The sequence below is a fragment of the Zalophus californianus genome, chromosome 8 (genome assembly GCF_009762305.2).
Source record: "Zalophus californianus isolate mZalCal1 chromosome 8, mZalCal1.pri.v2, whole genome shotgun sequence".
Lineage (NCBI taxonomy): Eukaryota > Metazoa > Chordata > Mammalia > Carnivora > Otariidae > Zalophus > Zalophus californianus.
The window spans coordinates 139,908,019-139,933,920 of NC_045602.1; the positions used below are offsets into that span (position 1 = coordinate 139,908,019).

Sequence of the window (25,902 nt, forward strand, 5' to 3'; positions counted from 1 at the left end):
TGCTCAGGACACTGGCCCCAAGCCCGTAACAGCACAAGGCCAAGAATGGGCAGATGGGAGCTGAGGGAGGCCCAAATCCAGGTGTGCCGCGGGGCCCTCAGCACAGATGACCTTCTCCTTCCCAATGGAGACCAACACCTGGTCCAGGGAGACCACAGAAGCCATGGCCCCCCCAAGCCCCCAGGCGCTGGACCCCACGCAGCTGCCTCGAGGACGGAGCCACAGGAAGGCCTTGCTGTCCCAGCCCCTGGAAGGCCCAGACTGGGGAGGGGCGCTGTGCCGGAGGAGGCCACCGTGTGGATGCCTGAACTAGCACAGCTCAGCCTGCAGACGCCCGGCCCCCGGCCACCCAGACTGGCCCCACGGCCAGGTGCCCAAGCAGCTCCTGCTCCCGCAGGTGTCCAGGAAAGGCTGCCCTAACCTCACAGGCCAAGGACAGAAGCAAACAAACACGAAGGATGGGGCTCTAGCCACCTGCAGCAGGGGAAAGAGCCCTCGACGAGACCACCATGTGTGTGAAAGGGGCACTTTCCTGCCATCTGCACTTTGGCGTTCACACAGGACGGGGGAGCAAGTTCGAGAGGGTCTGGGGAGAAAGCCAAGCCCCGGCCTTTCCTCCCCCGCCTGCCACCCTGCAGCGAAACTCTAAACACCCGGGGCCGGCTGTACAGCTACGGGGCAAGTGGGAGGCCCCGCCTGCCATCGGCCACACCTGGGTCTGCACAGCCGGGACCCGGCTCAGCGGCAAGGGACCCAGCATCCACAGGGAGAACGGCCCTGCCCACACTGGACCACGGATGCCCAGGGCAAGTGCAAAGGATGGAGTGACATTCGTGGGACTTGCACACAGCAAGGCTGAGCTTGGCCCGGGCTCCTGGACTGGCCGTGGACACCTCGGGCCCTTCTGGTCCCCAAGCAGCCTGACCACAGCCCCTGAACCAAGGAACCAGCCTGTGGCCCCACAAGCTCTGTACAAGCAGGACAGCTTTTGCCGGGGCCCCAAGTCTCCGCTCCTGTGGCTGCAAGTCTCCCCCAAGCGCCGACCCCCGGGAACACACAGGCAACGTGGAGAGGTTGGGGGAGGCAGGCCTCCAAGCCCCGCTCCAGGAGAGGACGCAGAGCATGCACAGATGCAGACGGACAAGCATGCTGCCGCCCGGGGGCCCTGGTCCTGCCGCACAGCCCCTCCCCGCGCCCGCCGCTCAACACCATTGCTTCCGGGGCCGGCGCCAACCACATGCACAGGACAGGCGGACACAGCTGCCCACACGCGGCAGGGCTGCACACTGCACTGGTCAGGGAGGGAGGCAGGCAGGAGGGAGATGGGGGCGGGGGGGGGCCCAGAGCAAGCAAGAGGGCAGACGCTTCCACACACCCGACAGCAGACGTGGACAGAGAGAGTGGAGGTGCGGACAAGGAGCCCACGGTGCAGAGGGCTGGGGTGGGGGTGGCTTTTCTACCGTCCCGTTTCCAGTCCGCCCTAAACCAGGCCTGTAGTGGGAAGGGGGAGCCGAGGGCCTCTGGCTTTGTGGCGTGTCCGGTGTGTCAGGACCGTGGGGAGCCCAGCACACACAGGACGGAGCTGCCTCCCGCGGGTGAGGCGGCCGGGCCAGAGTGGCCGTCCTCGGGTGCGTAGTAGAGGTGCTAGACTGGCGAGCCCCAGAGAAAGGTCTCACCAGAGAGCGACGAGGACCCCAGAAGCCACCAGCGCCCATTCTGGGCTTCCGAGCCCCTGGCCGGCCCCCCTCCTGCTTGGAGCAGGGCATTGTTTGGCTTGGGGAGAAAAGCATGTTGGTGCTGCCGCCACGGTCAGCCGGAGGCCGTTTGGAATCACGGGGGGCCTGGCGCTCTGCGGCAAGGGGCCGCGGAGGTCGAGCTGCCAATCAGAATTGGGGCCTGGGGGGCCGGGGGAGGGGGGCACCAGCCTCGCCCTCGCTCATCTAGAACCTCTAGTAAGCAGAGTGTTTGGCGCAGGGGGGAGGTGGGGAGCCGTGCAGCAATGGTCGGCGCGTGCGACACGCCCGCGGTACCTAGAGTGTCCAGGGCAGCATCCACACAGGGACTCTCTGCACGGTCTGCCTTTACTGGAAATGAGGAGAGCACAGTTAGTCCTGGCGGACAGGACGCACGGGCCCACCCGCAGGGCGGCTCTGGGCTCAGGGTCCACCAGCAGCACTTGGATCTGAGCAACGACACTGAGGGGGCTGCACATAAAGTCTCCCGCCGGCCTGGAAAAGAAAACAGTGCCCTATTTTTGGAGAAAAAAAAAAAATCCCGTTTTTTTTTTCCTCCAAAAATACCTTTTCCTTCCAGAGTCAGAGTTTTGGGCCATGTCTTTTTAAAGATGTATTATTTTTTGCTATATTCATGCCAACAAAAAAATAATACATGGGCAAGACTTTGCAAGAGGCTGGTTGTAGATGGGCAGGATTCCGGAAAGCACACATTTTAGGGAGGAAAAACGTGCAGTCTGGTGTCACAAACCAGTCACCAAGGCTCCGCCAGGCCCCACCAGCTGCCCATCGGAAGTGGCCTCAGTTTACCCTGGAGGGAAGCTCAGGAAAGCGGCCTTGGGGTGCGTGGATCTAAGCGGACTGAGGACATCGGTTCCCTTGGGGCTCGGTGCCAAAGCCCTGGGCCGGCCAGGCCGCACCTGCCAGCAGCTCCTCGGGAAGAGCCCCACCAGGGGCCCACACTCCCCGAGAACCTGCCCTGGAGGCCCGCGATCTGTCTCTGCACCAGCGCGAGCACTTTTCTAAGCAAAACTAAACACACAAGAGCCTTTCGTTTTCGTGGAGCCTCCCTCCCGCCCTCCACCTCCACAGCTGTTGCCAAGATAGCTGCCCTCACACCGTGGGTCCGAGGAACCAGACGCGCCAACACCCTCCCCCCCCGCCCCCGGCCGCGGAAACCAGCTCTGGGCCTCCGTGCCCAGCATCCGCACAGGTAAATGCTGGTGGCACCTGCCGGCACCCCAGCAGGACCTCACCAGCCACTAGAAAGGACACGCTCTGGTAGTTTCACAGGGTGAGCAGGTAGGCTCCTCTAAGAGAGCTCTGTGTGGCCCCGGGGGCTGTGAGGGCCACGCTCCCCCCCACAAGCCACCATCCCCTCCAAGGAGGACCTCCTTCCTGCAGGGTCCTCCCGGTGAGGGACCTGGGGTCCAGCTGTATCAGCAAGCACTCTCACGTGGGGGTGAGCGTCCCTGTCACTCAGTAACCCCAGCATCCAACCCCCCACCACCCAGCAGCTCTGGCTGCTCACAGAAGCCCCTCAAATTTGGGGCAAATGCTCTCCCCCAAGGCACATCCTCACGTCAGCCACAGTCCCACCACAGCTGAAGACGGGGACCCTCGTGCTCTCCCCCCTAGGGCTCCGCAGGCCTGCACATGGCCCCCCACCCCCACCACGTGGAGGCTCTGTCCAGGGAAAGAGGACGATGGGGGGATGGTCTCTGCTTCCAACACCTTAGAAGGGCTCCAGCTTTGACCAACCCCCCAACCAGCTTTGCTGTCTCTCCCAGCGCAGACACGGGCCTAGAAGCACAACCCAGGGCCCCCCAAGGCCCAGTCACCCGGGGAAATGTTCCCGCCCCCCGAGTCTCAGAGCCTGAGGCATGGCTAACTGTGCTTAGTGAAAACTGACACCGTCCCACGTGGCCAGTGGCCCCTGGACGGGACAGCGTACCGAGAGAGCCTGACCAGAGCTGGAGGGAGCTGGGCTGCCGGTGCCCGCGGCCTCCCTGAGCACGGCCCCACGGGCTCGAGGGGGCAAGGACCCCCACCTCAGGGGGTTTTCCTGCCCACAGAAGCCGACAGCAGAGCCCTGAGAGGGGCAGGCAGGCCAGCCCAGGGGGCCTGGGGACCACGTGGGTGGAAGGGTGCCCACAGACACTCCCCAAGACCAGACTGAACAGACAGGCACTCGGACACAGCACATTGCTGCCTTCGACGGAGGGACCCACACGGACACAGGGGCAAAGCAGCTGGAGGACAGGGGTCTCCTCCAGGCACAGGGGGAGGGGCAGTGAGAAACGGGGTGGGGCAGAGGGCAGGCCGGAGACACACCCAGAGCAGCACAGCCCGAGACCCCGAGGCCTGCCCCCCCACACCCTGACCCTGACCCAGACGGCCTTGGCCTGACGCCAGCAGAGCCGCAGTGGGTCCTGCCCAGCCAAAGGACCCCCACACAGCCGGGGCGCGTGCCCATCATGAGCCCAGACCGGGAGGCGGGTCTCTCGGCAGCTGAGTGAGGGTCCCTGTGCCCACCCCATCCACCTGCCCAGACCGGTCAGCGCAAGCAGGACCCTGGGGTACAGGTGGCAGGCAGCGGCCTGGCCACTACCGCCCGCCCACCACGGGGCGGGGGGCAGGGGGGCCGGGGGGAGCACACCCCCATGAGCACTTCCCAGAGCAGGGTCCCCTTGCCCAGCAGCCCTGGGACAGACCCACCCCCTCATGGGCCCCAGTGGCAGAACAAGTCCCTGCATCCCTACTATGCACCGGCTGCCGGAGAGAGGGTCTGCGGCTGCCCCGGGGAATGGGAAAGAAATGCCACCCTCCCGCACCCGGCTGACAAGTGTGCATCCCAGGGCCTCAGCCCAGGGTCCGCCAGGAGGAGGGCCAGGCCAGTCTGGTCGTCGGGGAAGCCACTGGGTCACGGGCAGGCAGGGACACACGGACACACGGGGAGGAGACAGAGGAGTGGTGTGCGGAAAGCAGGGAGAGGGGAGCCACGGAACGTACCGGAGAGCCCGGGGGAGGGCTCCCGTGTGTCCTCACCTTGAGTCCTGCTTTCAGGGTCAGCCACCTCCTCCCCAAAGACAGACGGACGTGAAAGGGGCCCAAGAAGGGCAGTGACAAGATTAAAGGCACTTGGGGGGGCAGGCAAGAGTGTCCAAATTGGGGGGAGGGCAGGAGAGAGAGAGAGAGAGAGAGGCTGAAACAAGGGCCGTGGGGGGGCAACGAGAAGCCGCATCAGGCCGGGGGGCCTCGGTGGACGGGGCAGAGCCGCCGGCCCGCCTCCCCGGGCTCAGGGTGCGGGCACACAGAAGCGCCCGGGGGCCTGAGGAAGTGGGGGCAGCCCCCTGGCCCCCCACACTCCAGGCGGAGCCTGGCACATGTTTCCCACTCCTCCCTGATGATGAGCACAGAGCTCTCTAAGCCAGGAAAGCAGCTTGGCCCCCTGGCAGGTTTTTGAACCACTGCGAAGGGTTCGTCCCCATTGCTCCTCTGGCCGGTTCGGGGCAAAAGCGGGGCCACTCTTTTTGATTCCAGACATAGGCTGTCAGTCCTCTTTGGGGCACTCGGGGGACGGAGGAGGGTAGGGCTCAGCCTAACTCCAGCTCCACAAACTGAGTGGACAGCTGAGTCGCCTACGGTCCAGAAGGGCATTCACGGAGGGCAGGCAGACTCTGGCCCAGGGTCGGGGGACTGGGTGCTAAGGGGACCCCGGGCTCGGAGGACTCAGCACAGTGACACACACACAGGCTGGGGTCCATCAGACTTGACAGTCATGAAATAGCCGGGATTTTCCCTTGAATACCGGGAAGCAGCAGATGGCTGTCCGCCCTTCTCTGCCTGCAGACACGGCCCCTGTCTCTAATTAGCCTGACAGCTAATGCACATGCAAAGGCTGGGCCAGCAGACACAGAACTGGGGTGGTCCATCTCCACCAAAGAGGTGGGACACAGGGCTTGAGAGTCTGGCCCTGACCCGGAGTGGGGGTGTTCACAGATCTGCTGCCTTAGGGCCCCAGGCCAGGCGGGCGGGGGGGAGCTGCCCCTCGGCTGCCCCACCCCGGAGCAGTGGGACAAAGGTGCTGAGCACAGGCAAAGTGATTTAAGGGCCCACAGCGCGGCCGGCAGGGTCCAGACACACAGTTCCACACGTGGGCACGCACAGACATGGAGGGACCAGCACGGCTCATGGCAACGTGCCTGGGCAGCAGGGGGCAAGCAGGCACTGACCTTGGAGAGGGCTCCGGCTGAGGCTCCTTCCTTTAAACAGAAGCGACAAAGCAGTTAGCAGCAGGCCCGCCGGGCGGACCCCATGCCCCAAAGGGTCCAGTGGACCTCCCATGGCACCCACCACGGTCCACGGCCCCACCCGGAGCCCACCTGAGGCCCACGCACCCCGAGAGCCCCTGGAGGGCCCGAGGAGGCAGGCCTGCAGGAGAGCGGGAATTCTGGAAGTGGTTACGGCCCCAGGCTTTAATGAGAATCACCAGCATTAACTAAGTTTCACGGAGGAAATGAGTGCAGACGGAAACGCTAGCAGAGTTCAGCTTCCACAATCCGCGTTCGGGACGGACAGCTGCTCTGGTTCTTCCCACTGGGGGCTGCACGGGATCACTCTCTTCCGCGTGGTTCTCCCGCTGAGAGCGAATGGCCACAGCCCTGGGCCCGCGCTCAGCGCCCCCTGCCCGTGGCTTGATGACACCTACTGGCAACGTTCATCACGAACAGGAACAGGGTGGAGGCTGCGACTGCCCTCGGTGGGTCCCCGGGACGACTGCAGGGTACCCCAAGCGGGCTCTTCGGGGCGCGCCTGAAACCTTTGCAGAGCACCTGGTGTATTGATGCCACTGGCAGAACCCCGTGTAACCGAGGCAGCAGGAGGGCGTGCCCAGACGTCCTGCTTGGGGCTGGGGTCCCTGAGGACGGGCCCTAACCTCCTGGGCTCCCCTTTCCATGCGGTCCAGGGACACGGTGTACAAAGGCCTCCGTGGGAACCCCAGGCCTGTGCTGCCCCATCCCACAGCCGCCCTGAGCTCAGCCGCCGACGGCTGCTTGCCACACATCCCTGTGTCTCCTGGGACCACAGATCCGGTGGCTCCAAACAACCGGAATTTCTCTCTCAGTCCAGAGGCCAGAAGTCAGAAATCCAGGTGTCGATCGGCAGCAACCCCCTCCCGGCCCCCAGGGCTGGAGGGTTGGGTCCCCCTGCCTCTCCCAGCCCCTGGGGTCTCAGGCACCCCTGAGCTTGTGGCCAAGTCCCTCTGGTCTCTGCTTCCTTGTCACACGGCCTCTCCTTTTTCAGGACGGTGTCACTGGGTATAGGGCCGCCCTAATCCAGGATGACCACAATTCAAGATCCTTAACTACATCTGCAAACCTTCCCTTTCCCCAGATTAGGTCCCATTCACGGTTCCAGTGCATGGACATATCTTTTGGGGGCCACCATTCAATTCACTACATTCCATGCCCCCTTACACCCAACACCCCAAAGTCTCAACCCATGACAGCATCAGCCCTGTGTCCAAACCTCAACAAAAGCTCAGCGGCTCAGAGTCCAGAATCCCAGCATCCCGGTCATCTGAACCGGGTGTGAGCGAGACTCTGGGGGTGATCCTTCCTGGGGTAAAAGTCCTCCCCAGCTGGGGACCTGTTGCCTCTAGAAAACCAGTGATCTGCCCCCAAAACATAACAGGACAGACACACCATCTGAACAGGGAGAAGGTGGTAGGAATAAAGGTCCCCAGTACCCAAAGTCAGGCCCAGGGGAAACCCCACTTGGTAACAAACGCCCCAGTCACCCCCAGGGGCCCTGGGACCCAGGCCCCGGCCTCAGCATGCTTGGGGCCACATGGCCCCATCTCTGCCTCCCTTCGTGTGGCCCTCTTTGCTGTCTCTTAGAGGGACACTTATCACTGGATTCAGGGCCCATGCTAATCCAGAATGATCTTGTGTGGAGATCCTTTACTTAGTAACATCTGCACAGACTTTCCAAATAAGGTTTCGTTCGCAGGTTCCAGGGCATGGACAAATCTCAGGGGGAGAGGCGAGAGCCACCACTCACCCCCCACGGCGGCTCCACCCCACAGACAGCTCTTCAGAGGCGGCAAACCGCTGGGGGCTGCCCTGGACATGGGGACCCAGGCGGCCGTCCCTCTGTCCCCCCTCCTGCCGGGCGAGCGCTCCTCCCCCGCACACCTGGCTCTGTGCCCCCCCACGCTCCAGAGTCACAGATTTTGGGATTACAGGAGAACCAGCAAGCGCCATAGTGGGTACGTCCACCCAATGCTCTGGGGAGATGGGGGGCTGGCACTCCACCCCCGTCTCCACCCCCCAAACCAGCCACCCTCTGGGGATGCGAGCCTCCACCGAGTCAGCAGAAGTGGAAAACCACCAAGACCACCAGACCCCAGGGCATCCTGCAGCTGCCTGCCCCTCCCCGAGGACCCCCCAGGAGGACCGAGCACAGCCCAGGAGCCCCTCTGCTGACCTGAAGGTGAGCCCAGATTTACTCTTGAGGTTCCGCAGCAGCTCCAGCTGGTTCAGGGGTGGGATCAGTCTGTGGCGAGAAGAGACACAGTGAGCTTCTGCCCGCCGGAGCCTGGGGGACCTGCACCCCGGCTCTCACCAGCGTCCACTTCACACATGGGTGCCTGCAGTGGTAATGCTGGGGGCATGGGTGTGGCCTGTCCCAGGCAGAGGGAGGGGAGAGCTCCCTGGCAACCGTGGCCCTGGGGGCCATCTGCACCATCTGGGCTGCGCCTTTCATAGGAGCCGTGGCCCTGGCAGTGGGCATGACCAGCATGCAGGCAGAGGGGTAGGAATGCCCCCAGGCTGTCCATGGAGGGCGTGGAGTGGGTCCAGAAGGTACCGAAAGACAGGTGGGTGGGGCCTTCTACCCTCCCCTCTCCCTCTCCAATCCCTGAACACCCCAAACACCCCCAAGGGGCAGTACAGTTGCAAATAGCACCCCTCTCTGCAAAGCCATGCCCTCTGCCAAAGTCAGGGCAGGGGCCAGGGTCCTAGAAAAGGGCTTTGCTGGGCAGAGAGAAGCCCACTCTGGGTATGTAGATGAGCTGCCTGGGCAGCTGGAGGAAAAGCCCCTGGATCTTTGGCAAGCTGGCCCAGCTCTGCTCCATGCCCCCTCCTCCCAGACCGGGTCACACCCACCCAGGACAAGCTCACGTCCAGCCCCCTGCCTGCAGGCCAGGCATCCTCCCACGGTGGCCCCTGGGCAGCTCCAGCCAGAACTCCCATGGAAACCGAGAGGGTAATTAAGTCCTCACCTTGACACCAAGGCAGGGGACCTATAAACCCTGGGAGGTTCCTGGGAGACCCCCAGCAGCCCCCACCTCCAGCCACAGGACCAGGGCCTCACAGGGGGACTCCAGTCCGTCCCAACGTCTGGGGCAAGCTCCAGCCCTCACCCAGCCTCTGCCTGACTCAGGATCTCACTACTTTCTGCCCTCAGACACTTCTCACCTCATGTTGAGCAAACCCCCCTTTTCCTACTTGACCCCAGGCCCTGGTCGCTCCTCCCCGACACAGCCCCCACCCGGACGACACCCCCATCACGCTCTGACACCCTCACCCTGTCATCCCGACCCCACTGTGATCCCCCACCCCACTCGGTGACGCTCTCACCCTGCTGTGACACCTTCACCTCGCTGTGACACTCTCATCTATTCTGTAACCACAACTCCTCTCTGTGACCCCCCACTCAAACCCTCAGCTTTGGGATTCCACGCACTCCTTTAAAACCACACTCAAAGACCCCCACCCAGCCTAAGCCCCCAACCCTGTCCTCTAGCCTTCTTGACCCTGGGGACCCCTGACACGCCCAGGCCCGCGGGCCCCGGTCAAGCATCAGTGTCTGAGCCTCTACTTGGTGCGTGAGGGGGCAGCACTACTTCCCTGCACGGGCCCAGCCTCCCCTGCTAGCCGGTCTCCGCCTCCTGCTCTCCCTCTGCCGGCAGACCAGGCTGGAGCCCACCCTGCCTTCGCGGGTCACTCAGCGGCTCCCCGGAAGCCCAGGGTTGAAGGATCGCTGCCCCACGGGAAGCCACGGCACTGACAGACAGCCTCCTAGTCTCTGGCTTTGCTCCGCCGCCCCCAGCTTCCTGACGCCAGTGCCGCCCCCCCCCCCCCACCATGGGTCCTGCGGTCTGGTCCAGCTCAGCTCCCTCTGGAGCAGAACCAGGCTCTGGAGCGGCGTCCCGTGAGCTCTCTCTCCTCTCCCTCCTGCTCGCTCTTCCCTCCCCCTGCCCCTCCTCCTCCTCCAGGGCCCACCCAGTCCTAGGGGCCAAGACTAAGCAGGAGGTGTGGGCAGTCAGGTTGGCTCACACCACGGGCACAGCAGAGGCCCCAGGGCTAGACACGGGGACAATACTGGCCTCCCCACTCCCCCTCAACCACCCACCCATGGGCCTGCAGCAGAGACCCCGGACAGCCCCCCCACACACACACAGGTCCAAGATTAGGGACACGCAGATAGGATGTCATGCCTTGGACACACAGCAGCAGGGCACGGAACATGGACGGGCAGGGCCACGGCAGGGGCGTGCACGCACCACATGTGAGGGCCACACACACCGTCCCCATCCCTTCGGGGGCGGTTGTGGAGGACGAGAGTGCAGCGTGCCGACGGGAGTAAGGGACATGTCGGGGGGCATCCCACAGGACAGAGCAGTGGCTGGTCAGGAGTCAGCCGGTCCGTCCAGTCACCCAGGCCGAGGTGGGGAGGGTCTGGGACTGGCTGAAGAAGATGGACCAAGGGAGGGTAGGAGGAGCCTCAAGCAGGGTACCCCCGACCGCCCAGGCAGCCTGGAGCCCCAGGAGCCCAGGGCCAGCACACAGGGGAGGACGCTGCCCCCCACCCGCCTACTCCTCTGAGCAAGGCCTCTGGGGTATGCCGCCAGTAAAAGGCAGGTGCTGGGGTGGAGATGCCCGTGGGGCTCAGCACCCTCCTCCTTTCTGAGAACAGAGGGTTAGCGGTCTAACACTTCCCACGCAGGACGCCACAGGCCAAGAGCTTCTGCCCAGGGACCCCCGGCTCTGTGTACAAGGGAGAGGGTGGACCCTCGCTCTGCAGGCCTGTGTGTGGATGCACTCACCCAGCACGGTCCGCACCCATCCCTCAGGGAAGGGCCTACACAGGAGCTGCTCTGTGCATGGAGTAGGATTTCCTGTTGCAGCTCAGCACCCCCACTCTGGGCAAGTGACCCCCTTTCCTCCCTGCAGCAGGAGAGAGAGCTCCACGCCCCCCTCCCCCGCCCTATGCAGACACCGTGATCCCAGACAGCACACAAGGACCACAGGCCCTCGGTCCACCCAGGTCCAGAGAGGGAAAACCCAAGCAGCACCAGAGGCGAGTTGCCTGCTGGGAACAGGTGCCCTCCCCCGGCTGGGACGGAGGAAGCCCCATCTCCACCAGCTCTGTGCCCTGCGGGCAGGGGCAGAGGTGCAGGGGAGGGACGCGGCGACTGAGACAAGGCAGGAAGCAGGACAAGGAACGAAGACAAGGTAGGACAGACGGATCCAGCCCGAGGAAGCAGCTGACGGGGGCGGGGGCGGTCAGAGAGGGAGCCGGGCTCCAGGCAGGGGCCATGGGGAGAGCAGGGCAGTGCCTGTGCCGGCGTGGGGAACGCAGGCGGGGCACGGGTGCAGGGGTGCTGGCCGGCAGTCCTGCTCTGCAGACTAGGGGGGCCGGGGGGCTCCGGGGCGGCCCTGTCCCAGCCCCAGACGGAGAACAATCACACCACACACGCGGTCGGTCCCATGCATCTCCTACCTGGAGGCCCCGTAGGTTTGAGTTTGCGAGCTTTCAAGTGTTTTCACACACACACAAAGGGAAAAGAACGGAAATTTTAAAAGAACGGGATAAGAAAAAGAAAATGAACCAAATGGTCAAGGAAAGTGGGGGAAACAGTAGAACAAAGAAAATTAGCGCGAGGGTCGGCCCTGCTCAGGCGCGGGGCACAGGCTGGGAAGGCGGGGGCCTTCAGCACCCCGGGAAGGTGTGCGCCCCTCAGCGGGGGGCTCCAGAAAGTGCCCGGTGGGATGGTGCTGGGGGGGGCCGCATCCCCTGCCTGGCCACCGCTGACTTGGGGATCCTCAGGGGGACGCTGGCCCAGCCTGGAGCCTCGCCCCGCGCGGCAGCCCAGCCTAGGGTGGAACCCTCTAGGGCAGGTGAGGGACTCCCTTGGGCTGGGAAGCCCCAGGGCTCAGCTTCCCCCCCAGGCGAGGGCAGGTCAGCAGGGCGGCGTTCACCCTGAGGGTCCCCAGCCCCTCTCACCTCACACCTTGTTCTAGACCAGAGCCTGGCACAGACATACCCTGGGGGTGGCCACACGTTCGCTCTGGGCTGCCACCCGCCCTCGAGCAAAGGTGGGAAGCCGCCTGCTGGCGATCCCGTGGCCTCCGGGGCCACTGGCTCTGCCTCCACCAGTGGCCCCCATCGAGGGCTTCCTGGCCCTGTCCTCCCGCCGCAGGGGACCTGCGGGTTGTCTGCGCGCTCTGTGCTGGGAGGCGGGGGCTACAGCCCCGGACAGGGGCCTCCTGGCCCTGGAGCCTCGATGTGGCCCTTCCCCCATACTAGTCCTCGCTGAAGGACAGGGTCAAGGTTACCCTTCCACTTCCAAGACTCTGGGGCCAGCCCTGCGGGGGCTCAGCTCCACACTGCAGGCTACCGCAGGAAGCAGCCGGCATTTACCTCCAGGAGCTCTGGGAAGGGCCTGTCTTCGCAATGCTCACAACACAATGCGACCGACAGCAAGGAAGCTAAGCAAAGGGGTGGATGGAGGTGAGAAATAAGAGCCACGAGCTATAAAACAAAGAACAAAATTAATACTGCGAAATAAATCACACACAAAACTCCTTGAAAAGTACATACATTGTTTAAAAAAAAAAAAAGAAAAATCAATGAAAACCATGAACAACAAAAAATGGGGTTTCAGAACAAACAGAAAATGAAACCCAGGCGATGCAGCACACGCGGGCCCGGCCGCTGCAGGTACCTGTACATGGGCACGGTCACGGTGCGCTCATAATACTGCCACGTGGAGTGCAGGTCCGTGCGGGACAGATTGGTGGCATAGAACCTCCAGGCCGACTGCAGAGGCGAAGCAGTGAGGGTCAGACGCCTCCTTGAGCACCCCGCCCTTGCACATGCCCCCCAGGCCCAGCCCCCACCAGCCTCAGTTTACCCTCTGTAGGCCGGACACACGCCACTGCAGCCAGCCTGCATGGAGCCTTTCGTGACCTGCCTTACCTGCCACTGGTGGTTGTGATCTGTCCTGGCAGTCACTCCCGCTCCCCCAACCCTCAGGAGGACGCCACACTGGATATATACACGGGCGACCCCAGGAACCGAGGCCGGGGGGCAGAGCCAGGGACACGCGCCTCGCCCCCCCCCCGCCCCCCCACCCCCCCCCGCCCCCCACCCCCCCCCACCCCCCCCCCGCCCCCCACCCCCCCCCACCCCCGCCCCGGGCAGTGGCGGGTGCTCAGTGAGGGAGGGAGCCTGTGCTGGGCTCCCAGACTGCCCTCAGCCTGGCCTGAGCTTCCGCTCTGGCTGGTTCTTCTCTTCGTGGTGAAACACGCGCGCGCGCGCGCGCCATTTCAAAGTGTGCGACTCGGGGCACAGGTGCGCTTCCGCCCTGCTGCGCAGCTGCCCTCACAGCTGGTCTCCGGGAGCCCCGCCCCCGCCAGCCCTCCCCCACCAGCCGGGGCGTCCACAGCGCCCACCTGCGTCCGGCCCTCTGCGCTGGACGTGCCCCCTCCACACGACCACACAACACCCGGCCTGTGGTGACCGGTATCAAGATTTTTGCAAGACCCGTTGGCTCTTTTTCATGATCGAAGAATGTTCAACTGTAGGGAACACCGTATTTTGTTCATGCACAGGACGCGCGGCTACTTTCCGCCTTCCCCCACTGGAAATAGCGCCGCTGCAAACATCGTGGAAAAAGTTTTGGTTGAACATCGGTTTTCAGTTCTTTGGGGTCTGTACGTGGAGGGGGGGTGTTGCCAGGTCCTCAGGTAATGCAGACCCCCGAGGGACCACCCCACCGTTCTCTGTGCCACTTGCACCCCGCGACCAGGCACCGGGGTTCCAATTTCTCCGCATCCCCTCCAGTTCTTTCCTACATTTCTCATTTCAGTCGCCCCAGGGGGTGTGAGGACAGCTCGTTATGGTTCTGATTTGCATTTCCCTGATGACAAATGATGGGGAGCATTTCTCCCGTGCTTATTAGCTATCCGTAGGTTTCCTTTGGAGAAATGTCTGCTCAAATTCATTTCTAAATTGGTTTGTCTTTTTTGCTCCTGAGTTGTGGGAGGTCCTTATGTGTTCTGGATACTAGACTCTTATCAGAAATATGATGTGCAAATATTTTCTCCCATTCTGTGGGTTAGCTTTTCACTTTCTTCACAGTGTCCCTTGAAGCACAAAGGTTTTGAATTTTATTTTTTAAAGATTTTTTATTTTTTATTAGAGAGAGCATACAAGCAGGGGGAGCGGCAGGCAGAGGGAGAGGGAGAAATGTGGGGCTGGATCCCAGGACCCTGGGATCATGACCTTGAGCTGAAGGCAGACGCTTAACCGTCTGAGCCACCCAGGTGCCCAAAAAACTTATTTTTGATAAAGTCCCATGTATTTATTTTTTCTCTTTTGCTTGTGCTTTAGGTTTCCTGTCTGAGAAACCAACGCCGTGGAAATGTACACCTGTTTTCTTCTAAGAACTTTACAGTCTGGCTCTTATATTTAGGTTTTTGACCCATTTTGAGTTAATTCTGTGAAAGAGTGTAACGTTATTTTTTTAAAATTGGATATTTGGTCGTCCCAACACCATTTGTGGAAGAGACTATTCTTTCCCGTTGGAAGTTTGCAACACCGTGGTTTGAGACTTGTTTTGTGGCCCCAAATACGGTCCCTCCTGGGGAATGTTCCCTGTGCTCTGGGCAAGGCGCGCTGGGCTGTCCTGGGGATGTCTGCAGGAGTGGCTGGCTCCTGGACCGGGTCCTCCGCTTCCTGGGCTCTTCCATCCAGGATGCAAGTGGGGCGTCCAACGTCTCCAGCTCTTATCGTACCAATGTCTGTTTCACCCCATAATTCTGTCAGGTTTTGCTGCATATACTTTGGGGTTCTGTGTTAGTGTGCACGTGGTTGTCACTGTTACTTGTGGTCCACTCTTCTGTCAATGTGTCCTGACCTTCTTTGTCTCCCGCCACAGGGTCGGACTCAGTCTAGACCGTGGCCCTCCGGAGGCCACGGTTCCTGGGCAACATCTCCCTCCTTTCTTGTACTTTCAGCCTGTCACTGTCCTGGGGCCTGGGGTGAGTCTCCCACAGACAGCATACGGCCGGGGAGATTTTCAATGTTCTTCCCCCTCTGTTTTTCAATTGGGAGAGTTCAAAACACGTCCATGTAGCGTGGTTACTGACAGGCCTCCTGCTGTGTGTGCTTCTGAGCCCTCCCCCCACTGCCTCCCGGGGGGGGGGGGTCAGGTTTTCTCTTGCCCTTTCCTGATGTTTTAAAAGCTGTTTTCTGAATGTCACCTGTAGATGACGACTGGCATCTCACGCCCACAGGAGTCTAGTCTGAATGTGCACCCGCCTCTCTGCAACAGCTCACAAGCTCTGCTCCCCACCCCCGCCCGCCCCCCACCCCGCGCTGTGACCGCTAGCAATCATGGCCGATTCGCCGGGAGCCAGAAGTGGGGCTCTGTGGATACTGCCTCGTGCATTCGTCTTTTAAATCACATAAAGAAACAAGAGATGAGTTTTTCAAAAACATGCTGCTACTCCTTTGATATTTGTCCACCGGTGACCTTTTACCAACATCTGCGTGCCCGGGGGGCTGCTCCAGCCCTGAGACAGTTTCCAGGTAAAGCCCTGAGCTGACCCTCTGGGGGCTGTCAGAGGTCAAAGCAAACCACCACACTTCCAGAACCAGGCACACTTCTGCCTCCCTGGACACCAGCAGCCCCACCAGGAGTGCCCCAGGGCGGGGGGCAGGGCTGGGGGGGCGGGGGGGGGAGCGTTTAGACCCACATGCTCCCGGCTGGGCGGCTGCTTTCAGGTGCATGCCCCTGGCTGATGTAAGATTTTGATTCAGGTCCTGAGAACTGAGAAGTAGGGTGCCCCCGGGGACGACCCCATCTTTAAAAAGGAAAGATGTGGGTGGGCGGGGCCGTATCCATCGGCTCCCCAGCTCTGGAGAGGGGCCCTCGGGCAGCCTGCTGCTCGGGCGCCCCGGTTCAGGAAGTACAGCTGGACCCCGAGGGGCCTCCGAGCCCCGGGCAGTGGGATGGGCTGCGTGGCTCCCTGAGTGGGGTCTGTGCGCAGCGTGGCTGAGCCAGCACACCGGCCCACACGGGACGACAACCACCGCCCGCGCTGTCACAACTGCAGGCCTCAGGCGTCTGCGCTTGTTCCCAACACACTGCCCTGACGTCCCTGTCCACCGTGCTCCCGCAAAGGGCTGTGGCCCGTCCACACAGGGGAGACACCAGGGCTCTGCTCCCAAATTGGGCAGGAGCCTGCCAGGAACTCCCCTGGTCCCGGGGGGCCCGCCTGGACTCACCTGGATCAGGCCCGCCGCGGGGTTCCGTCTCTTCTCAAAGTGCTTCTGCCGATGTTGCTCTTGAACTTTCAGAGCAAAGCCAGACCCCAAAATGCCCTGTGAGTCATCGGAGTCAGACCATGTGCCAAGGGCCACAGCCCCCCACCCCCACCCTGACTTGTACACCCTGGGGGCCTCATGGGCTCTGCCTCCCCACCCCCACAGTCCCGAACCACGTGGGGATCTAGCTGGGGAGAACACTTGGATTTAGGGTAAAGGAAACCTCTGGCTTGCAGGAGCATGGCGGTGCCCACCCAGAACACGCCCAGACCCAGAGAGCATCCTCCTTCCTGACCGTTCGCACTGAAGCAGGCGCAGGCCCAGGCTCTTGGTGAGCAGCCATGTGGGAGAGCAGTGTCCCCCCACCAGCCACCCCTCTGCCCTGCCCAGCTATGGGTGACGGTTAACAGAGCCCTCGCCCCTCTGTGAGGGTCCCCTAGAGACCTGACAAGGGATCCATGTCACCGCAAAACACTGCTCTTGGCCACAAGGACCCTACTGGCCAGTCCCATAGGGCTGGGAGGCCCGAGAGTGACCGACAGATGCCACAGCTTGAGGACGGTCAGAGTGCTCCCATGGCACGTCATGGAAGCCCCCAGTCCCCAGCCAGGCAGCCCTGAAAGGGCGCCTCTTTGCACCAGACCTGCCACCTCGAGCTCCTGGGGTGCTGGGGACCCTGCTGGGAGCAGTGCTCCAGTCCCATGGACCCCAAGTGGACAGGTGCCTGGGGCTGCACGCGGCCCCCACCAAAGGCAGGAAGGGGCAGCAGGACTTACCGCGGGAAGAGCAAAGAAGGAGACGCCAATGAGGGTGAACGTTGCGGCCAGGAGCCTCCCGTTCCAGGTCTGGGGATACTTGTCCCCGTAACCAATGGTCGTCAGGGTGATCTGTGGGACAGCAAGGCCAGTCACTGAGCCAGGCCTGGCAGCGACCACCACGGAGGCCATGACCCCGACCCGGATGCTCGTCCTAGCCCCCAGGAGTCTTCCACAAAGAGCTGCCCTCAGGACAGGCTGGACAGGCACAGAGGCCACCCTTCCCACGCCACCCACACGAGGCCCAGGGTCCGCACCCCCATCCTTCATCCCTGCAACAACCATCCCCAAACTCTCCGGATCCCTCCTCTTGCCCCACATTCCAGGGCAGGGTGTGGGGTCACCAGGAGCCTCTCTTCCCACTCCACACCCGTCAGAGCCAGAAGAGCCACGGTGCAAGGAGGCTGAGCGGCTTTCCACGGAGAGAGCAGGCGGCCGCTCTGGGCTCAAGGCCGGGGAGCAGCCAGGAAGCCCAGAAAGAACCAGCAGCTGGGCAGGGATGGGGCTGAGCAGGAACCCCGGGCCGGGGGACAGACGACAGAGACAGGATGGGGGCCTTCGGAGGGCAACTTAGAAGCTGAGGCCAGAAGTGCGGGAAGGGCCCCCCCTCCCCGGGTGCGGCTGGAGTGTCAGCTGCCCCAGCGCAATCCGGGGGGCAGGACGGGCCTCCCTGGCGCACAGCGGGGAGGCCGGTGCTCACGCACAGGGGCCTCGGGCACACAGGAGGGCCCGCTGCCCACGGGGCGAGCCCCAGGTGGCTCCCACCAGACCTGCCGAGGGGGGCAGGAATCTGTCAGCACCCCTGGGGGCCGCCCCTCGCACTCCAGTGCACGGAGCCCACCTAACCCCCACCATGGAGTCTGGGAAACAACACTGGATAAATCACAGCAAGGACTTCTGGGCCTGTGTGCACACAGTGAGAAACGGGGCACTGTCCCCATTCGGGCCTGCGCAGAAAGCTCTGGAAAAGCACCAGTAATGAGGAAGGGCCGCCGGGAGTGGGCGTGGGCCAGAAGGGGATCCACTCCTCACCACAAAACCCCCCTGCTCAGAACTTCACCAAGTGCGATTACCAAGGTTTTCAGTATAAACTAAGTGTATTTTAAAGACAAAAGACACTTCAAATCACCACTCCCTGCAAAAACTCTGCTGGGTCACAGCTGAGGTTATGGAAAGGAGCCCCAAGGGCAGGGGCAGGACCTGGAGGACGGGGCTCAGGGCCGGGAGGCGGGAAGAAACCCAGAGTTCACAGGACGGCAGTCTGGGCGAGAGACCCCAGCCGAAGGGAGGCACTACCAGACCCCAGCCCTGGAGAGCCCCTCCTCCACTGCAGGGCAGGGGTGAGGGACAGACCGGAGGGGGACGGACCGGCAGGGCGACAGGCAGATGGGGGACATCCCGGTAGGGGTGGGACCCGCCAGGGGGCAGACCGCATGAGAAGGGCAACAGTGCGGGCGGACCCAAGCTCTGCAGAAAGCCCTCCAGGGAGTGGATCTTCTCAAAGACACCGAGACCCTCCCACACAGAGAAGAAATCTTATCCATAAAACAAAGGAATTTTGAAAATGAAATGAAAATCAAACTGGCTGAGACGTAAGGTTGGGGAGGTCTCCTAGGAGCTAGACAAACACACGAGGAAATTGAGAGGAACCAGAGCACACGTCCCAAGGTCCTGAGGTCCGTGCTGGTGTCGTCAGGCCCGGAGGGAGGGGGACGGACTGGCTCGGGGGTCCAGGTGGCAAAAGCACGTGCACAGGAGGACCCCTCCCTGAGGGCCCCGTTCCAGAAGCGCATGGCAGTGGGTCCCTGAAGTGCCCGCAGGGAACGGCCACGCACCCTCAGTGGCCCCCAGCAGCCAGGGTGCAGGGAAGTGGGACTTCCACAGACACACAGGTCTCAGAGCCATCGGCCTGCTCCTCCAAAGTGAGAGCAGACTGGGGCGGGCTTGGGAGGCACGCAGGTGCGGGGACCCCCCCAACACCGGCCAGGGCCCCCCATGGCTGTGCAGGGGGCTCAGGCAGGATGTCTTCCTAGAATGACAAGGACAGCAGAGGGGCCGAACCTCACTCTATCACAGCACCAAGTGGGTAATTAAGGTCTAACGCTTCAATCGGGAAACAGCAGCATAAGCATGTTATTTGGGAATACGAAGTAAACCCCCAAGAAAAGCCTCCCCACAGGCAGGAAGGGGCTGCACGTTCACTGATACCACTGTTTATTCATCATGTTTACATCTGTGCAAGCACTACTTCGGTCAAACACTCAAAGAAGAGTTTCGATCCAATTCCCAAAGATAGGAGGACTGGTCCCTGCAGGAGGCCGGGGGCGGGGCAGGCCGCGTCACCAGCCACGGGCCCAGGGCCCGCCTCGGCTGCTTCCCGCACGGCTGGATCAGGGGACAGATTCCAGGCCTCCCGGCAATCAATACAATAATTACAAATAAACTGCATTCTCACTTAAATGCAGGGAAAAGCTACACACTCCTTCTCCCCGTTAGATGTGAAGTATCTGCCGAAGGCCACACAGCCAGCATCTGTGGGAGGGGGTCTAGAGTCCCAGGAGACAGTGGACCCATACGACCCTGCATGCACCCGCGGGCCAAGTGCTCAGCTCCCTCAGGAAGAGCCCCACAAAGGAGGGGCCCCCAGCGCCCTGCCTGGGGGCACCTGAGGACACGGGCCAGGAGAAGCTGGGCCAAGCTCCGTCCAGCTAATAGGGGTGAAGCCCGCAGGGCTCAGCCTGGTCCCCACAAGGCACACTCCAAAGACACGGGGCTGTCCCCACTCAGGGTGGCCCAGGAAGAGGCAGGTGACAGGAGAGGGGCTGTCCAGGAGCCTGGGAGTTGGGCGGCCGTGAGCAGGCGCTGTGGGTCCAAAGGCTCCGGACCTCCCTGGGTGGGGCAGCCTGGAAGGTGGAGCCCAGGAGAGCCAGGGGCTCCGGTGCCCGTTTTTCAAACTGTCCTTCCTGCCTCCTCCTCCCCTCCAGCAGAGGGGTCTCACACACAGGCGGCCGACAAGGAAGGAAGGTGATGGCCAGCCAGGGCCAGGCACAGGCTCCCTGCGGGCTGGGCCTCTGTCCACCTGTGCGCCAGCCATGCTCTCCCACCGCCGCCCAGCCTGGGCGTCCTGCTTACAACCGGCCAGGAGGTGGCCCCAGAGAGACACCTCCAGCCGGAGAGAGCCCTCCTGCCTGCGGTCCATGCCCAGGGGCAGAGGGCACATCCTGGGGCGCGGTGCAGACAGTGGGCAGGAGGAGGGCCGGACGGTGACCCCATCGGCCAGGACTCACCAGGCCCCACCAGAGGGCATCAGCATAGGTGTCGAAGTGGTCATTCTCCCCCTTCTCAGCCAAGTACACCAGGAAGGAGGCCAGAATGAGGCACAGGAAACCGATGTACCAGGCAGTCACCAGCTCCTAAAAGAAAGGCTCACGTCACAGCCGCCCGGCCCCAGCAGGCAGCGTCCTGCTCGACCCATCCCTGGCAGCACGGAGGGCCCACCACCCTGGGCAGGCGTGCCGTAGGCTCGGCGTCTGAAGGGCTAAGTCCCCACAGGGCCCCCCAGCCGCCCAGGCCAGCACCTGCTGGGCTGCGTGGCCCTGGGCACGGGGTGGGGAGGGGGCGGGCGCCTGGTTTTCTAGGCCCAGCACTGGGTGGTCCCTGGACCTGGGCACCCCCCACGCAGAAGCCCAGCACACCCTGTCCCCCAGGCTTGGAGCACTCCCCCAGCAATCAACAAGCATCCAGGCTGCAGACTTGGGACAACCTCCCTGAGCGTGGAGGAGGCTCCTGGAGGGGGTTGGGGGGCCAGCATCTCAGCACTTTGGGGACCGACACCCGCCCTGTCCACCAACCAAGCCCCCAGCTCAGGGCTCAGACACGGAGGATCGCCAGGCTCCTGTTGGGGCGCAGGGCTGCAGGCCCCTCACACGGCCACCTGGAGCCCAGCCTCCAGGGGCAGGTGTCTGGAGGTACCAACCCCACGCACCCACCGACCGCAGAGCAGCTGCTCTGGACAGAGCTGAGCGGGACGCGCAGCTTACCGGAAGACGCCAGGAAAGCAGAGGTGGGCTGGTTCCTGTGTGCCCTGACCTGGACCCCATCCAGCAGGGCCTGGGACCCACGCGGCATTGCTCACCTTGCTGTGGGCATAGACCACGGAGCCCAGCAGCTTCCAGGTGCCACCACGCCGGTCCATGCGGATCATGCGCAGGATCTGTAGGAACCGCAGGCTCCGGAGCGCCGACGTGGCGAAGACGTTGCCCTGGGAGCCAGCGGCCAGCACGGCGATGGAGGCAATGAGCACCATGATGTCTGTGGGAGACGGCGGGGCTCAAGGCAGGGCTGGCCCCCTGCACCTCCATTTCTGGCTGCAGGCGAAGGGGCCCCCAGGATGATGGACAGACGGACGGGAGGCACATGCAAAGGGCCAGCAAGGGAACAGCACTACTGTCCACCCTGCCAGTGCTGCCCTGGGCAGCAGCTGTCCCGCCCCCTCTCCCCTCCTGCCGCCACTCAGGCCGTGTTCACCACAGGCGCGGACGCCAAGAGGGCAGGTGGAAGAAACTTCCGGAAGCAGCCAGTCCGCAGTCTCCGCCTGCCTCCGGGCCAGCATGCACACTCGGCTCTCTCACGAGCTGGCAGCCGGCCTGCACCCACTCCGGCCTCACCTATCACACAGAAGGGCTTCCGGGCAAACTTGAGCCGCCCCCGCCAGCCACGGTACCGACAGCAGCAGCCTGCCGCCCAGATCCGCACAAAGTACTCCACACCGAACACCACAATGGTCACGATTTCCTGCAGGAGAGGCCACACTGAGCCACGTCCCGGCTGGGGCAGGGCATGGACCGAGCCGCTGCAGGTGGAGGCAGGGGGCCCTCGGGGGGGGGGTAGTGTTAGTGGGGGGGGTCCGTCCAGTGTGAACAGGTGTTAGTGTGGGGGGGTCTGTCCACGGTGAGCAGGTGTTAGTGGGGGGAGTCCATCCAGTGTGAGCAGGTGTTAGTGGGGGGGTCCATCCAGTGTGAGCGGGTGTTAGTGTGGAGGGGTCTGTCCACGGTGAGCAGGTGTTAGTGGGGGGGTCCGTCCAGTGTGAGCAGGTGTTAGTGGGGGGGTCCGTCCAGTGTGAGCAGGTGTTAGTGGGGGGGTCCATCCAGTGTGAGCAGGTGTTAGTGTGGGGGGGCCCATCCACGGTGAGCAGGTGTTAGTGGGGGGGGGTCCGTCCAGTGTGAGCAGGTGTTAGTGGGGGGGTCCGTCCAGTGTGAGCAGGTGTTAGTGGGGGGGTCCATCCAGTGTGAGCGGGTGTTAGTGTGGAGGGGTCTGTCCACGGTGAGCAGGTGTTAGTGGGGGGGTCCGTCCAGTGTGAGCAGGTGTTAGTGGGGGGGTCCGTCCAGTGTGAGCAGGTGTTAGTGGGGGGGTCCATCCAGTGTGAGCAGGTGTTAGTGGGGGGGTCCGTCCAGTGTGAGCAGGTGTTAGTGTGGGGGGGTCCATCCACGGTGAGCAGGTGTTAGTGGGGGGGGTCCGTCCAGTGTGAGCAGGTGTTAGTGGGGGGGTCCGTCCAGTGTGAGCAGGGGTTAGTGGGGGGGTCCATCCAGTGTGAGCGGGTGTTAGTGTGGAGGGGTCTGTCCACGGTGAGCAGGTGTTAGTGGGGGGGTCCGTCCAGTGTGAGCAGGTGTTAGTGGGGGGGTCCGTCCAGTGTGAGCAGGTGTTAGTGGGGGGGTCCATCCAGTGTGAGCAGGTGTTAGTGTGGGGGGGTCCATCCACGGTGAGCAGGTGTTAGTGGGGGGGGGTCCGTCCAGTGTGAGCAGGTGTTAGTGGGGGGGGTCCGTCCACTGTGAGCCGGGGACAGGGCACAGAGGTCAAAGCTGAGGAAGGGTTCCCGGTAACTGCAAGGGGGTGTGGCCTCCCTGAGGCCTGTACACCCCGAGCCAGAGCACAGGGCAGGCAGGGGAGGGCGGGCTGCTCTGAGGCTCACTCTAGACAAGATCAGCCTCCTCCTACAGCCCCTCCGTCACCAACAGCAACAAAGACATTACACTGTGGTTGCCATGGCGCCCGCCCCTGCCTGTCACTTGCTGTCAGCTTCTCAGCCCCCCGCCCCACGCCCACATCCTCAGGGAATACCCCACACCTCCCCACACCTCCTGGGGAGGGGGCCACCTGGGCCTTCAGGCTCTAGTGAGCAGGTGGGAATGGGGTGGGGCTGGGGTGGGCTGTCAGACGCTGCAGGGACACAGGGAGGGGCAGCAGGGCGGACTGGGTGTTAGGGGAGAAGAAGGTGGAGGCACTGTGACCGTCGGGCCAGCGGACACTTCAAGCTCGTTCGCTAACGTCAGCAGGGGAGGCTGGACAGGCCTGGCTCCACCAGGCTGGAGCCCGGAGAGCAGGCGCCACCGGTGGGAGGGGACGGGGGCCTCTGCAGGGGAGGCCAGGCTCATGCAGGAGTAGGTCTGGGGGTCAGAGGCTCCACAGCAAGGGGCTGGGGGACAGACCGCCGGCCACTGTCTTCGTGGCTGCGCATCCCGCCAGGGGCTCACCAAGATGTAGAGCGCTCCCTCCGAGCTCTTCTCGTACTCCTTGATGGTGGAGAAGACCGACAGCACGAGGCAGGAGAAGACCAGCAGGAACCTGGGGCCGAGGCAGAGGGCGGTCAGCGGTGGCACAAAGGGACACAGGGGGGCCGAGCCCCGCACCCACGCCTGCAGCGCTCCCCAAGCCTGCACGCCATCACGCCCACCACACCCCACCTCAACAGCCTCGGGAAGGTCCCCAGAACTCAAAGAGGGGACGCCGGCTGCCCCGAGGACGTCCCTCGTTAAGTCTGTGTCTTCTTCCCTTTGCATACAGTCGTCCCTTTGTGGGCTCAGGAACAGAACACGCCTGTCTTCCAATTAGCATGGTACTGCACGAACACCCACCCAGGGCCCTGGCCGCCAGATCTGGGTCCTGCCAGGGTGGGTGCACAGAAGGCCCGTCAGTCCCCGAAAAGGGAAGCTGGAAGGCACCGTGCAGCCAACACAGACGCCAAGGCCCAGTCCGACACAGCAGCCAGGGCGTCCGGCCGAGGGGGGCAGTGTGAGGCTGGGGTCTCGTGGAGAAGAGTGCCTGAGGCCGAGGGCCGGGTCCAGGGCTCCTGAGGGGCACAAAGCACGTGGTGTGGGGAGCTAGACAGGGGCCCACACACCACTCTCCTCCTGGGTGTTACCGCCACCCAGGAGTCGAGACCACCAGGCTCCCAGGTGGCAGGCGGCAGCGGCTGCATGGTCCGGCCAAAGCCCGGCTGCTCAGGTGCTAACGTGGGCCTGGCCCCACCCGGTCCGCTGGGGTCCTGCTGGGGCACTAGCCAGGCTGCACCAGCAGCTCTGAGCCTCAGCCGGGTCCTGGCGCACCTCGGGCAGCCCTGCCCCGTGCGCCCCGAAGACCCTCCCTGCAGGCACGGCTGGGAAGGGGGTCCCGGCGCACACTCAGCTCCGGCAGAGAGGCGCTGACAGATAACGAAGAAGCCAGAGCCCGCCGCACAGACGGACGCGAGCAAGGAAGCAGTCACATTTCAAAACCACAATTAATTTCCTTTCATCAATTTATTCAATTAAGTGAGCCCTGGAAAGAAACGCCCAGATATCCCATGTGCTTTATGTATATATTTGTAATTCTCTGCCTGGTGGTATTTTCTCCCAACTCAGTCGGTGGGGAAGTTGCACCCATGCAGGGTGGATCTGCCCAGCACAGAGGACACAGAGCTTCCAGGTTCTGGGTCAGGACCCTGGAGTCCTGGGTAATGGCAGGGGCTGAACGTACCACCCACAGCAGGAAGGGCACCCAACCCAGCCTGGCTCAGTGCAGAGATGCAGGGACCCCAGGGCAGACGTACAATCTGGCAGGCTTCCCTGAGGAGGTGTCCATGAAGGTGAAGAGGAGTGGGTGGGGCCGAGAGGGGAGAAGGGAAGAGCACATGGGGTGGCCGAGAGACAGGAAAGACGCGTGTTCCGGGACTCGGCAGAGGGCAAGTCTGACCAGAAGAGAGAATGGGGCAGGGGAAGGCTGATGCCACTGTCACCCGTGCGGGGGAGGTCGGACTCCACGCTCAGACTCACGCTGTAAGAAAACGTTCCCCTGAAGTGAAAAAGAGAAAGCCCAAGTCCCAAGGCCCTGTCAGCCCTGCTTCCCATGGGCAGCTCTGACTGGCATCTTGGAACATTCCGGAATGGCCTGGCTGTGCTCTGTGGATGGGCTGCCCGGCCCAGCAGGCCATGGCTGGGAGGTCCAGAGCCACGGAACAACTCCGGAGAAGAAAAGCCCAAAGCCGGATACTGGGAACACTCCCGCTTGGCCAGGTGAGCGGAGCCGACCCCAAGCTGCCCTGCTTCTGAGGTTTTAGAACAGACGGCCACAGACGGCAGGCAGGCTGGGGGTGCACGCTACGGAAGAGGCGGGGGGAGGAGGCAGGCAGAGCGTGAGGCCACAGCGAAGATGAGCAGATCCCCAGGGAGAGAGGGTTCCGGCCCACTGAGCCGCGCCTCCAGGCCCAGAACTAGGTCCCCCCAGATCCAGAGAGGAAGGCCTCCAAACGGCGATGACGTCTCCCACCCCCAGCTGCACAGAGCTGAACAACGGAGAATGTTTATTTCCAGGCACCTTCCTGTCTGCAGGTGCCTTGGGGACCGGGGCCCCCCGCCAGCCCCCCGGTGACATCCACACTCATGCCCATCTTAGACATGGGGAAACTGAGGCTCGGG

General features: G+C 63.0%; 1 protein-coding gene across 19 annotated transcripts in view; it reads right to left on the reverse strand.

Annotated features, from left to right (window-relative positions):
* KCNQ2 (potassium voltage-gated channel subfamily Q member 2) overlaps positions 1–25,902 on the reverse strand; it is a 54,145-nt gene that overhangs the window by 14,603 nt on the left and 13,640 nt on the right. For 8 of the 19 annotated variants that reach the window (XM_027622380.2, XM_027622379.2, XM_027622376.2 and 5 more), the window contains exons 2-11: positions 23,704–23,794; positions 21,841–21,967; positions 21,309–21,484; positions 20,461–20,586; positions 17,135–17,245; positions 16,320–16,415; positions 12,751–12,845; positions 11,526–11,555; positions 8,226–8,294; positions 5,969–5,998 (exon numbers count right to left, since the gene is read on the reverse strand). In XM_027622380.2, the coding sequence (XP_027478181.1) occupies positions 5,969–5,998; positions 8,226–8,294; positions 11,526–11,555; positions 12,751–12,845; positions 16,320–16,415; positions 17,135–17,245; positions 20,461–20,586; positions 21,309–21,484; positions 21,841–21,967; positions 23,704–23,794 (951 nt within the window). Of the gene's footprint in view, positions 1–2,030; positions 2,229–5,968; positions 5,999–8,225; positions 8,295–11,525; positions 11,556–12,750; positions 12,846–16,319; positions 16,416–17,134; positions 17,246–20,460; positions 20,587–21,308; positions 21,485–21,840; positions 21,968–23,703; positions 23,795–25,902 lie in introns of all 19 variants that reach the window. The other 11 variants (XR_003524679.1, XM_027622371.2, XM_027622370.1 and 8 more) reach the window with 4 other exon arrangements.